The 12225-nt window shown below is 32.3% G+C and overlaps 2 protein-coding genes across 4 annotated transcripts; one reads left to right on the top strand and one right to left on the bottom strand.

Moving 5' to 3' along the window:
- Positions 1–904: 904 nt before the first annotated feature.
- Positions 905–4934, bottom strand: LOC149908787 (la-related protein 7-like). Its single transcript, XM_090101566.1, has 8 exons — positions 4526–4934; positions 4285–4452; positions 3710–3988; positions 3094–3162; positions 2539–2866; positions 1989–2104; positions 1385–1477; positions 905–1114 (listed from the first exon to the last, which is right to left on the bottom strand). The coding sequence occupies exons 1-8, from the start codon at positions 4832–4834 to the stop codon at positions 908–910; spliced, it is 1569 nt and encodes a 522-aa protein (XP_089957692.1). The 5' UTR covers positions 4835–4934; the 3' UTR covers positions 905–907.
- A 392-nt stretch (positions 4935–5326) lies between these two features.
- LOC149908786 (uncharacterized) lies at positions 5327–11712 on the top strand. Of its 3 annotated transcripts, none has more exons than XM_090120358.1 (6): positions 5327–5514; positions 5895–6077; positions 6154–6280; positions 6460–6626; positions 10930–11034; positions 11582–11712. In XM_090120358.1, exons 1-6 carry the CDS (start codon positions 5494–5496, stop codon positions 11705–11707), a joined length of 729 nt encoding a protein of 242 aa, XP_089976484.1. In that variant the 5' UTR covers positions 5327–5493; the 3' UTR covers positions 11708–11712. The 3 variants fall into 3 exon arrangements, with proteins under 3 accessions (XP_089976484.1, XP_089976486.1, XP_089976485.1); XM_090120360.1 differs by lacking the exon at positions 5327–5514 and adding an exon at positions 5647–5717; XM_090120359.1 differs by lacking the exon at positions 5327–5514 and adding an exon at positions 5697–5808.
- The last annotated feature ends 513 nt before the right edge of the window (positions 11713–12225 follow it).

The following is a 12225-nucleotide window of genomic DNA, read 5'->3' as shown; positions in this document are numbered from 1 at the left end:
TTGGTTTCAGCATAAACATGGTGAACCCGGGTAACGTCCATGATCACAAATCGTGACAAAAAATTATCCTGATCTCATAAAAAATTTGGAAATTCACCCTTTAAATGTCGAATCGTTGTTTCTTCTTTTCGTCGGGAAACATTCTGGCACCCACAGTTCACATTCAAATTAATGTAAATACTTGGAAACGTGGCCTGTTGATATGATTTTTTTGTGATAACTTAGTGAGTACATGAGCAAGCAAAAAATATTTATTTTATATTTTTATGTGCACAGGAAATACCCAATTATCATTACTTTTGGATCAACCTAGTATGTATATGTTACAGTCAAAACTCTGAACCAGTCAATATCCTTATTGACGGTTATTAAGGTTATTGACTAAGGGTGTCGGTCCTTAACCTTATTAACTGATTTTGTCAGATAAAATCAGTCAATAAGGATATTGACCGACGACGCTACATACGACTGCTACATTGTATTTTGGATATACTAAGTGGGGCCTGGTGACCCGTACCACAGGTTCTACAGAACCCACTTCGGGCACCAGCTCTCATAAGGTTGCCTAATATATTATGTGTATTTTTCATTAATTGTCATTTTTAACCCTTGTGAGAGAGACAAATAAAGGTTTTATTTATTTATTTTTTTATATATAATCAAATTAAAATAAGTACCCAATATTGGCAATATTGGCAAGTGGAAAAATTGTGGCAATGCAGTACCTACAGTTAAAATTAAAATATTGAGATTGAACAAAAATGGTTAACTTGTATTCATCTAAACGTATGTGAATAAAAGACGTGTTTTTTGGCGATGCGGGTGCGAACTGTCAAACGCGCAATGGTTAGCACTTGGTTAGCAAATTAATAAATTGAAATAAAAAAGATATCTTAATTTTATACATTTATTCATCGAAACGAATATGAGTGTGTGTGGGCTGTGGCGACGCGGGTGCAATGGCCGGCGTGCTTGACATTGCATTCGTTCGCGCCAAAAGTTTAGCGCGGCCGCGAGTTCTTTTCGCAGATAATGCATTTTCCGCGCGCGTCCATTGTTCGTCTTCCTCTGATCCGAGTAAAACCCGCGCACGGTTATCGGAATTCGCACAATACTGTTGGAAAATAAATAAATATATAGCGTTAATTACATTGCATTAGTAATAAATGGATTGTTTACTCATCAATTCTTGGAATTCGGGTCAATATGTAACAGAATACGCAAATCACTCAGACAAAAAGGAAATTTCACAAAATTGCAAGAAAAATAATTGTGCTTAAATCTTAAAAATCTGTTGGTACTTAAATAGATACATGATTAAATAAGTAAATACTCTTTACTTAATACATATTATGTATAATTAAAGATCGATATATTATCTCACCTCATCAGCCGCTTTAGCCGAGTCAAATCTTATCACAGCCTCGGTTTGTCCCTCTTTCACTTCAACATGTTGAACATGAATATTGGTCCGTATCTGAAAGATATGTGCATTTAACTTGAGTACATAATAAACTTTAAAGAAAACGATAGTTATTAAAATAATTATATGATCAATATTTAATAAACAAATAAAAAAATTTTGTTTGTAACATAAGTGTAGTGGGACTTACAGACAAGTAAATAAAAAATTTAAAAATGCAGATATTTTTAATAATACATGTTTATTTTTCAAATAAGTAATTTATTTAGAATAAAGTAAAACGCAGTAATGAATACATGTTTCGTAAACAGGAGCAAACTTACTTTCATTTATGGTTCTGTGATTTTGTTTTGTTTTTTATATTTCTTCTTAATAATTCGGGAATTGGACTAATAATATGCTTTTTTTTTTTCAAAAATTAATTTTTAATTTAATATAATCTATAATTCACACGAAACTAAACTACAATTTTGACTAATGCATAACATAAATATTTTTCCGCACATAAAATATCTACTTTACTTACATGAATCTTACTTTGTAATCAAAGTAAATAACTACTTACAGTGCGTTTTGTAAGCTTAACATCTAAACAGGGCTCCGGCAAAGACTCTTTAACAAATACACCAGGAATCTTCTCCATTAATGCTTTTGTTCGGTCCATTTCTTGCACACCACTTGCTGAAAAATTAAATTTTACACATAGGATATTGCTATTAAATTTGTGAATTCATCTACTATATATAAAAATAAGTCGGGTTTTCCTTCCTGACGCTATAACTCCAGAACGCACGAACCGATTTCCACGGTTTTGTATTCGTTGGAAAGGTCTCGAGCTCCGTGAGGTTTATAGCAAAGAAAAGGTGTCTCTGGTGGCGAAACAGAGTTCGCTCGGTTTGCTAGTTACATATAGAAATTTGATGGAATTTGAATTAAAAAGTAATAATTACCACCCTCTATTCAACTTTCTATTTAAAAAAAATATTATTTAATCAAAATTGATTCAATAGAATCTGAATTTATGTAAACACATATTTTAACATTTATAACATGAGACATGTAATAAATTACTTAAACCATGACCTAATGGTTTATTGGTCCATGCTTAAACTTACCATTTTCAACTTCAACAGATGGCGCCGCGGGCGCTGGTATGCCGGCATACCGTCGTTTTTCCTGCCAATTCTGTTTCAACTCTTTCATATATTTCCTTTGTAAATTCAAATACTTATTCCTTAATAATTTCCACTCTGACTTAGCGAGCACTTGTAAGCCCCAGAGGGCCCCTTTTGGGGCTTCGCCCTTATCTAGGGTATTCTTTTTTCCCTTCTCCTTTAGAGAACGCTTTTTGGCCTTTTTCTTTCGGGGCGTTTCATCACCCGTTTTGCTTTCGTCGTGACTAGTTAGTTCGTCTTTGCATTCTTTTTCTAGGCTTTTGTTTTCCTGTAAAAGCAATGATAACAATATATAGAATAATAGGCTTTTAAAACTTTATGATTTTCCATACAACAATATGAGATCGAAGTAAATACTACCCAGCACCATAGACAGAAAGTAGGTTGATTTGGATACATTATTAGAATTAATTTCTGTGCTTATATTTCCCTTTACAAATTCATTGACATTGTTCAATTTATTTTAAGTCAAGATTCAAATTCAAATTAACTCACCTCAGTTGGTGTTTCTACATCAGGAGTACTAACATCTGGTGTGGCTGGCACTGATGCATTCATTTCATCCTATTGCAATAAAATAAACTTTATTTAACTTAAACATTGAGACGGCAAAAGAAGCAGGGGTCGCCAAGTTAGAAGATGGGAAGATTACTTGAAACAGACTGCGGGACCATTTTGGATAAGAGTAGCAAGGGACAGGTTACATTGGAAAGAATTGGAGGAGGCCTATGCCAAAAGGCACACCGAACTTAGGGACCTCTTGTAACCTTAAACAACAACTTAAACATTACAAACAATCTTCCTATACATGTAAAAATATATAAAAGGACCAAATTTGGAATAAAATTCGGTTTCACACACGTTGCTCCGCTCCTGTTGATCTTAATGGGATGGTATATAGCCTTATAGCCTTCCTCGATAAATGGGCTATCAAACACCGAAAGAATTTTTCAAATCGGACCAGTAGGTCCAGACGTTATGTACGATTAGCGTGTTCAAACAATCAAACTCTTTAACTTTATAATATTAGTATAGATTTGCATTATGATGGAATGTTTTTCTTAATGAATATAATAATGAAGCAGATTTTAAATAACCGAAATCAACTTACAGTAGGTGTATCAATTCTCCTTTCACTATCAGATTCGGAGCCCAATTTCAAATCGAGACCTTTTATTTTCTTCTCTTTATTCTTCTTAGATTTCTTCTTAGGCGGTTCCCATTCCTTCTGTCCGTCTTCCTGTACATCTTTTTCCTCTGCGGCAAACATTTTGATAGAAGAGAGTTCATCAGGGGGCATACAGGTGGGTAGCTTACACCCCATTTCTGTGAAGGCCTTTATGCACTTTTGTGCGTCTTGAGGCCGTGCAAATTCTATAAAGCCGAAGCCCTGTAAGGTGGAAATTTTGTTATGAGTTATGCAAGATAATCTATTAATGTTTTATAGTAAACATTGAAAAAAAGATATTATGTTCTTGATAATATAATAATTAATAGTAATTGCTTATTAACACAGTCAATCATCATAGGCTTTCAAAATTTTTAATAATTTTGTTGTGTTTATTAGAAAGAAGGTAAGCTTAACAACCAACAATGTGCAAACAGCATACTTTAAAATAATACTTTAAATCTTCTATGTAAACAAATAGCACATACTAAATTAGGGTAAAAAAGACTTGCACTTACTTTAATCTTATTTGAATTTTTAAACTTTGGCAGAGATATGTAAGCTACTTTTCCATAATCAGAGAATACTCGTTCCAACCAATCCCGACTAGCAGTTACCGGAATAGATTCTACATACACAGTTCGGAGATCAGCATCATAAGGAACCATTGGTGTTTTTCTTTTCACCTGCAATATTTATTTAGAATTTTATAGGGCTCTTCATAGAAATATAATTAAAATCTATTCCAGAATACATTACCTTAAGTTTATCCTCTGACAATTCCAAAAACGTTGAATATTTCATAGCTTTTACAATATCACTCACTTCTTGTGTCATAGAACGTAGTTTATTAAACTTTAAAAATTCTGAAAGAGGCACATAAGGATCTGCAGCCACTAGATCACCCAAATACCTATCTTTGCTCAGATTTGCATCACTAAAATAAAACTCCATTTGTTTTAATATGTTTTCGTACAACTGCTTTTTACGATGACGAATTCTTTTCTTTGGAATAAGCTCATGTTTAGATGACTGTTCCACTGTATCATTATTTTCTGATTCCGACATTATAGATCACTCAAGCTTTGAATAAAATTATTTTTATATATTATACTATTTAATATTTATCGGCAACTTTTTCATAGGTTACCTCCCACTGAAAACAATCAACATTGAAGAATGTCAATGTCAATCTATCATGGAGTACTAACCACAGACAGCGAATAAATCATAATATTAATAATACCAGGTACGTAAATGAATTGGATACACAGTCCGAGAGCTCAATATTTTAAAAAAAATTGCCTGAATAAGGAAATGCTTTTGATTTTCTTAATTAAAAGATCACTATTGTATTTTATAATGACATAATGATTTAAATAAAGTTGCAGTTTTTTGCACAGAACAGTAAATTTGGTATATTTGTAATGTCTGTAGTTTTATCTGCCAATCTCACCTCGAATATTACTTGCTCTGTGTCACCTCGATTCTTGAGTCTCGACTCTCGACCAAAGAGTACTATAATAATATGGTCTCGACTCGAAATAAATCCGCCCGCTTCCCCAACTAATGGTTTCCATGGCGTAGTTTCCATGTCAAATGGTTTTGTGAAAGTTTGAAATATCCGTGCTATTAGAAGATGAACGCAATATATGATTATTTTCGTTAGTAATGATATTTAAGTTTATGCTAATAATAATAACTAGAGAAAATAACAAAAATTCAACATGACCGAACGCTCAATTGCTGTAAGTTTTATTTATTTTCTTTTAATATCTTTGATATAAAGTGGGTTCGAGAATTCTCGATTACGGAACTCGATAATGTTTATTTAGAGATTGTTTTAATTGAATGCATTTAAATTAATTACGCTCGTTTTGAAAGCTAAATACGCATATACCAAAATGAATTGTTTGGGAGTTTCATAGCTTGCAAATCCAAATGCCAAAGTGTGGACTGTGGGTGTATTTTATTATTTATTTCCTTATCACCGGCTTGAATGAATTCGTGTTTGGCGTGTTTGTAAATAAACAAGAATCATAGTTGAGTATTTTTTAAATTTATTTTGATGTGTTGTTATGTTTCATTTATTAATAGTAGGTAAGTACATATTATTTTATTGTTCTAGTCGCGGCCCAGCTTGGAGCAAGTTGTAGCTATCGTAGATTTTATGGAGCAACATCCAGTGTTGGGATTGGGACAACTAAGAGGTCTTGAAGGCAGGCATGAAAGCAAAAAGCTGTGGCTTCAACTTACAAGAGTTGTGAATAATATTAAAGGTCCTACTCGACCTATGAAATCTTGGGTAAAGGTACGCAGGATTTTTTTAAATATGAATATTTATAAAGTAGATAGGTATTTTTTTTAAATATAGGTTGATCTTTCAGTACTGGGCTGATAAAAAGTCAACAGTGAGGTCTAAGGTGTTATCAGCAGGTGGAGATCCCAATATTTTGTGTTCTAACATAGAGAAGAAAATATGGGATTTGTTTTTAGCCAATGATGGAGGGAATAGTAAGTAGTTAATATTTTATGATAATCATTTTTTCTAAATCTTTCCTGAGGAATAATTATTTTAATATTTATGCTAGTAAATTAAAAATAAAGAACTGACTTTTAAACTTGAAAAGAATTCTAACAAAACTTATAATCGTTCTATTTTCTAATCACATACCTACATAAATAATTTTCAGAATCTCGTAACTCAGTTAAAGTTGAATCTCATTATTCGGAAGACAACTTTTTCAATGAAGACAGTATAGAAGAAAATCATGTGGATGAGACGGCAATCAGCTTTGATGAGCCAACCATTGGTCCTATAGATGTTGAAGAAAGACAAATATTGATTATGGAGAAATTGGTATGGTATATTTTGTTGGGATCTAGTAATAATGTACATAGAGATGCTTAGAAAATATTTACTTACTCTTTTAAATGTATAAATTTTGTAAATAATTGAAGTCACTCTTCACATATTATACTCTTATCGAAAACAGAACACAACTTTATTCACCTCCCTAAAAATAAACGTACATTTTGTTCTCTGCATTAAATTGTTTCTAATCCGCGTTAAAATAAAAGGTTTCGCACCCCTAATATTCATCATACGATCGCAACATTCCACAACTTTGAATAATTGTTTCTCAACTACCCGCATTTCTCGCAATATTTTTCGTCGCATTAGTTTATTTTTATATTTTAAAGATTATTATGCAATTCTGTTGTATAAAATAATATTACTTACGGTGAATTGTGTTATTAATGTATTCTATTGTTGTTTTGTATATTTACTTACGCCTGCAAAGTTAACTTACATGCTAAATAATAATAGGTACATTAATATATTGATTAAAGTTTTTACCTATATCTTTCAATGGCCTCGAAAAGTAGTTGTTTAAATATTTATTATCAGAATACTCGCGGTTTACGAACTAAGTTACCAGAATTGCATAAAAACATAGCATCAAGTAATTATGACATTATAATTATAACGGAAAGTTGGTTATGTGACAGTGTTTTGGACTCTGAAGTTTGTGACGCTCGCTACGATGTTTTTCGGTTCGATAGAAAAAACAAAAATAAAGGTGGTGGTGTCTTATTGTGCGTTAAAAAATCGTTAATGGCATATTATAATAAAAATATACGGTGCGACGACGTAGAAAGTGTTTGGATCACAATTCCTGCGGAGGTTTTTAATAATCATTTTTCTAAAAACGAAGGTGATTTTCAAATAATAGCCGTATATATTCCTCCCAACTCTGATTTACCGAATACGTTAAAAAGTTTAACCACTCCCTATTAACACTTTATGAAAATTACCCTAATAATACGTACTTCGTCGCTGGAGATTTTAACCTACCTTTTATTTCATGGAGTGATAATTTCACCTACAATTTAACTGGTAACAATAACTCCCAATGTTCGGAAGCTGCATTGGAACTTCTAAATATTATAAATTTAATGGGGGCGCGACAGTAAAATTTCTCGACAAACTGTTGTGGAAATATTCTAGATCTTATATTTTCGAATTTATTAATAGAATGTAATAACATTGTGTGCTCCGATTCACTTGTTAATATAGACCGCTATCACTGGCCCCTAGTTATAACCATAAATGATATTTATATTAAACCATTTAGACCTCAATTTATTAAATTAAAAAAATTCTTTAGTGCGAATTATGATGCAATAAATATTGAAATAAGCAAAGTGGATTGGGGCTCACTTCTAAATTCGGGTTCGGTCGATGAAGCTACTGCTTGTTTTTATAGCGTTTTAAATAGTGTGATTGAGAGGTTTGTACCAACAATAAAAGTTTCATCACGCCATAGATATCCTAAATGGTACACTCCAGCCTTAATTAACATGATTAAAGAAAAATATAAATTTCATTCGCGATGGAAATCTCATAAAAATCCTAACGACTATGCGGCTTTTTCGTTACTTAGAACTAGAGTTAAAAATATACAAAAAGAATCATATACGAGATACATTCAGCGTTGTCAAAATTCAATTAAATCCACGCCTAAGGAATTTTGGAAATACATAAACAACAAACGAAGTAACTGTACCTATCCTTGTTGTATGGTTTACCGGGATCGTAACTTAACGAATGGACATGATATCTGTTCAGCGTTTAGCGAATACTTTCAGTCTGTTTTTCAATCTGATAATCCTTCGGATTCTTTGCCCTCGGTATGTGAGTCTCCTTTTACTAGCAATTTATTTACAATTGCCATAGAAGATAAGGATCTTAATATGCTTTTCAAACAATTAGATGGTCGGAAAGGAGCTGGTTCTGACGGTATACCAGCAATTTTTATTAAACGCTGTCATAGTAGTCTTATCGCTCCTTTACGTATTCTTTTCAAACGATCTATAGACGAAGGCATCTTTCCAAATTGCTGGAAAGAAGCATTAATAATACCTATTCATAAAAAAAATTCCAAAAAATGTATAACGAACTATAGAGGGATATCACTACTGAATATATTCGCAAAAATGCTAGAAAAATTAGTTTACCGACAGATTTATAACCACACTATAAGCTGTATTCCTTCCGAGCAACATGGATTTATTAAATCGCGCAATGTCGTAACTAATTTACTTGAATTAACACATTACATAAATAATAATATGAATAACCGTGTTCAGATTGACGTAATATACACAGATTTTGAGAAAGCTTTCGACAGGGTTAGTTACAATGTCTTAATGCGTAAACTTTTTGCAGCCGGAATACGGGGAAATCTTCTTAGGTGGACAGAATCATATATCCGAAACAGGTGTCAATCAGTCGTACTGGGAGGGTTTAAATCCGACTTCGTCGATGTAACCTCAGGAGTTCCTCAGGGCTCACATCTCGGTCCCTTATTATACAATTTATATCTGTTCGATATCGTTAACTGCTTTTTAAATTCAAAATTCTTGTTGTACGCCGATGATAAAAAAATTTTTAGGAAAATAAACACATTGGAAGACTGCTTTTTACTTCAGGAAGACCTAAATAGACTCTCGAATTATTATGAAATTAATAAAATATCCGTTAATATCCAAAAATGTCAAAAAATATCATTCTCTCGTAATAAATCTATTATATCTTTCAACTACAAAATCTGCGATGAAATTATTCCGGCTGCTACAACTGTAAGGGACCTGGGTGTGATCCTTGATGAAAAACTTTCTTTTAACATACACATTGATACAATAACCCAAAAGGCATATAAAAATCTAGGTTTTATTCTTCGCCAGGCAGATCCGTTTGATGATATTCTCTGTCTTAAAGTAATTTATTTTGCTTATGTTCGCAGCATCCTTGAATTTGCTAGTGTCATTTGGCGTCCAATATATAAATGCCACATCGAGAAAATAGAAAGGCTTCAAAAAATTTTTATTAAAAAATTAAGTTTTAAAACTAAATATAATCCATCGAATTACCCAGAGGCTTGTTTACACTTCAATATTAATACCTTAGAAGATAGAAGAAATCTTATTGATATGATGCTATTGCATGATATTGTAAGTAACAAGTTTGATTTTTTATCAGCGCTCTCAAATATCAACTTTTGTACACCTACTCAGAGAACTCGCCACACACCCCTTTTCCATGTACCGGCTGTATCAACAAATTATCTTAAAAACACACCATTTCTAAGACTTCCCAACGTTTTCAATAAAAAATTTTCATCTGTTGACATTTTCCACTTATCTCGTGCTAAATTTAAAACTGCGATCCTTGATTTGATTAATTTAGAATATAAAAAATAATTTGCACACTTATTTACACTAATTCCTACATATAACACACTCTCTCTCACACGCACACACACACACACGCACACATACACACACACTTTCATTTTCAAAAACTCACATACATACACATTTACACATACTTGTTTCGGGTTAAAATTTGCTATTTAATTATAATAATCAATTCTCATTTTGTATTGTTTTAAGTTCTTTAAACACCGTTTCTATAATTCTTTATGTTTGTCACTTACGTTGATCGGATAATGGTGTACCTTGTTATTGGCGTACTTAATTATTAATTATTCTTTATTGTATTATAAGCTGTAAGGTACCTTTTTATAAATAAAATAAAATAAAAATAAAATAAAATAAAAAAGTGAAACTTATTTATGCTTGTTGAGAGTAAAATTTCAAGGTCGCGTCATGACAATACCGTCACATCTTGACCTATCGCCGCTTTACTCCATGGAGTAAGGCGACGATTTTGCTATCTTTGAATTTTGCCACAGAAGTTACACTTTTAACAGGTGTGCTCGGCTCACACTCATTTTTTATTTTAAAATGTTTATACTAAATTGATTTCTTGTTATTTATTTTCAGTTAACTAATTCTACCCTTGATATCATATCACCTGAAAGTTACTAATGTTTTAATCACTGATTTAAATCCTACTTCTATTATAAAGGCGAAAGTTTGTAAGTATGGATGTATGGATGTTTGTTACTCTTTCACGTAAAAACTAACTGAATGGATTTGAATGAAACTTTACCACAATATAGCTTATACATCAGAATAACACATAGGATAGGTTTTATCCCGGAAATCCCACGGGAACAGGAACTATGCGGGTTTTCCTTTGAAAACGCGAGCGAAGCCGTGGGCGGAAATCTAGTTATAAACATAAATTTCAGGTAAAAGTAATGGACGAGCAAGCAACAGCGATGTCACAATTGGCTCACGCGTCACAGGTTTCGTCGCAAGCTATGGAACGATTGGCTGAAGCTTCTCATATTCAGGTAAAATAGTAATAGATTTTTTAAAGTAATAATTTAATATGCGAATGTGCGAAAGTGCGAATTATGTAATTATTGTAAGATTATATGAATTTAATAACAGAAGTACACATAAAGGGTGAAAATTTTTCATTTTCATGATACACTTTACTAAAAACTATACATTAATGAGGGACATTAATTACATATATGTATGTTTTGACCCTTTTATTCATCTCTACATGTGCTATCAATCATAGAAATAATTTTATCCAAATTAACATAAAATAATATAAAGTTTGACAATTATTTAAATAGAAAACTTCACAAATCTTGAATTTGATATTGTTGGTTTTATGGCATTCAAATGCTTTATCCTCGAACTGATATAGTCGAACCCGCATCCTTTCACGCCAATCCAGGGTGGATGCCTGACCAGGTGAAAGGATACGGGTTCGAGTCCCGCCTCGTAATCGAATTTTTTCTATTCTTTATAAATTTATACTCACAAACCTAATTTCCTAAAACACTATTTCCTAGTAATACCTATAAATTCCCTATTATGTTCCAGTCACGTGCAATAGAGCGGCTAGCGAGTACATTCGAAACGATAGGATCCACCGCACATGATATAAGCACCTCAATAATTGATATCGACGCTACTATGAAGCGGTTCTATAACACGTCACCCACTTAGCACAGGTATTTGTAAGTTGTGGTATTACTAGTTGGAGCCCGCAGCTTTGTCTGTGTGGTAAAGGAAATTCCAATGGGATTTAAAAAAAAATTATTATGTGGAAATTCCTATGGGAATATGTTTTATTGTGCTAAAAAAGTACCCTATATAAATCTCTAGCCTTCTAACTGTCTCCAAAAAAACATCATGACTTAAAATCGCTCCGTTGCAATATGAAATATAGACATAAATATGTATATTATACCTTGGGTACAGTTATTCCTCTATTTACGGACAAACCAAAATTCACTTCGAAAAGTATTTAAAAAATTTATTGTCACATCACACATGGTAGTCAGGAATTAATTTGTATAGAATGTAAATAATCGGTTATATTTTTATAAGTAATGAGAAAAAGTATAAATACGAGTTGTATATTAAACATTTCTATTTAAATTAATGTAAAATGTATTTGTAAAAATGTAAATACGTCAAAAAGTCAGTCAGTTTTATTTTTATAATCATCACAAGGTAATCAA

The sequence above is a fragment of the Colias eurytheme genome, chromosome 4 (assembly GCF_061535395.1).
Source record: "Colias eurytheme isolate Ceu_HAF_F1 chromosome 4, ilColEury1 Martin Lab GWU primary, whole genome shotgun sequence".
NCBI classification, from domain to species: domain Eukaryota; kingdom Metazoa; phylum Arthropoda; class Insecta; order Lepidoptera; family Pieridae; genus Colias; species Colias eurytheme.
The sequence above is the reverse complement of the archived record's forward strand: the minus strand, read 5'-3'. Positions and strand labels throughout refer to the sequence as shown.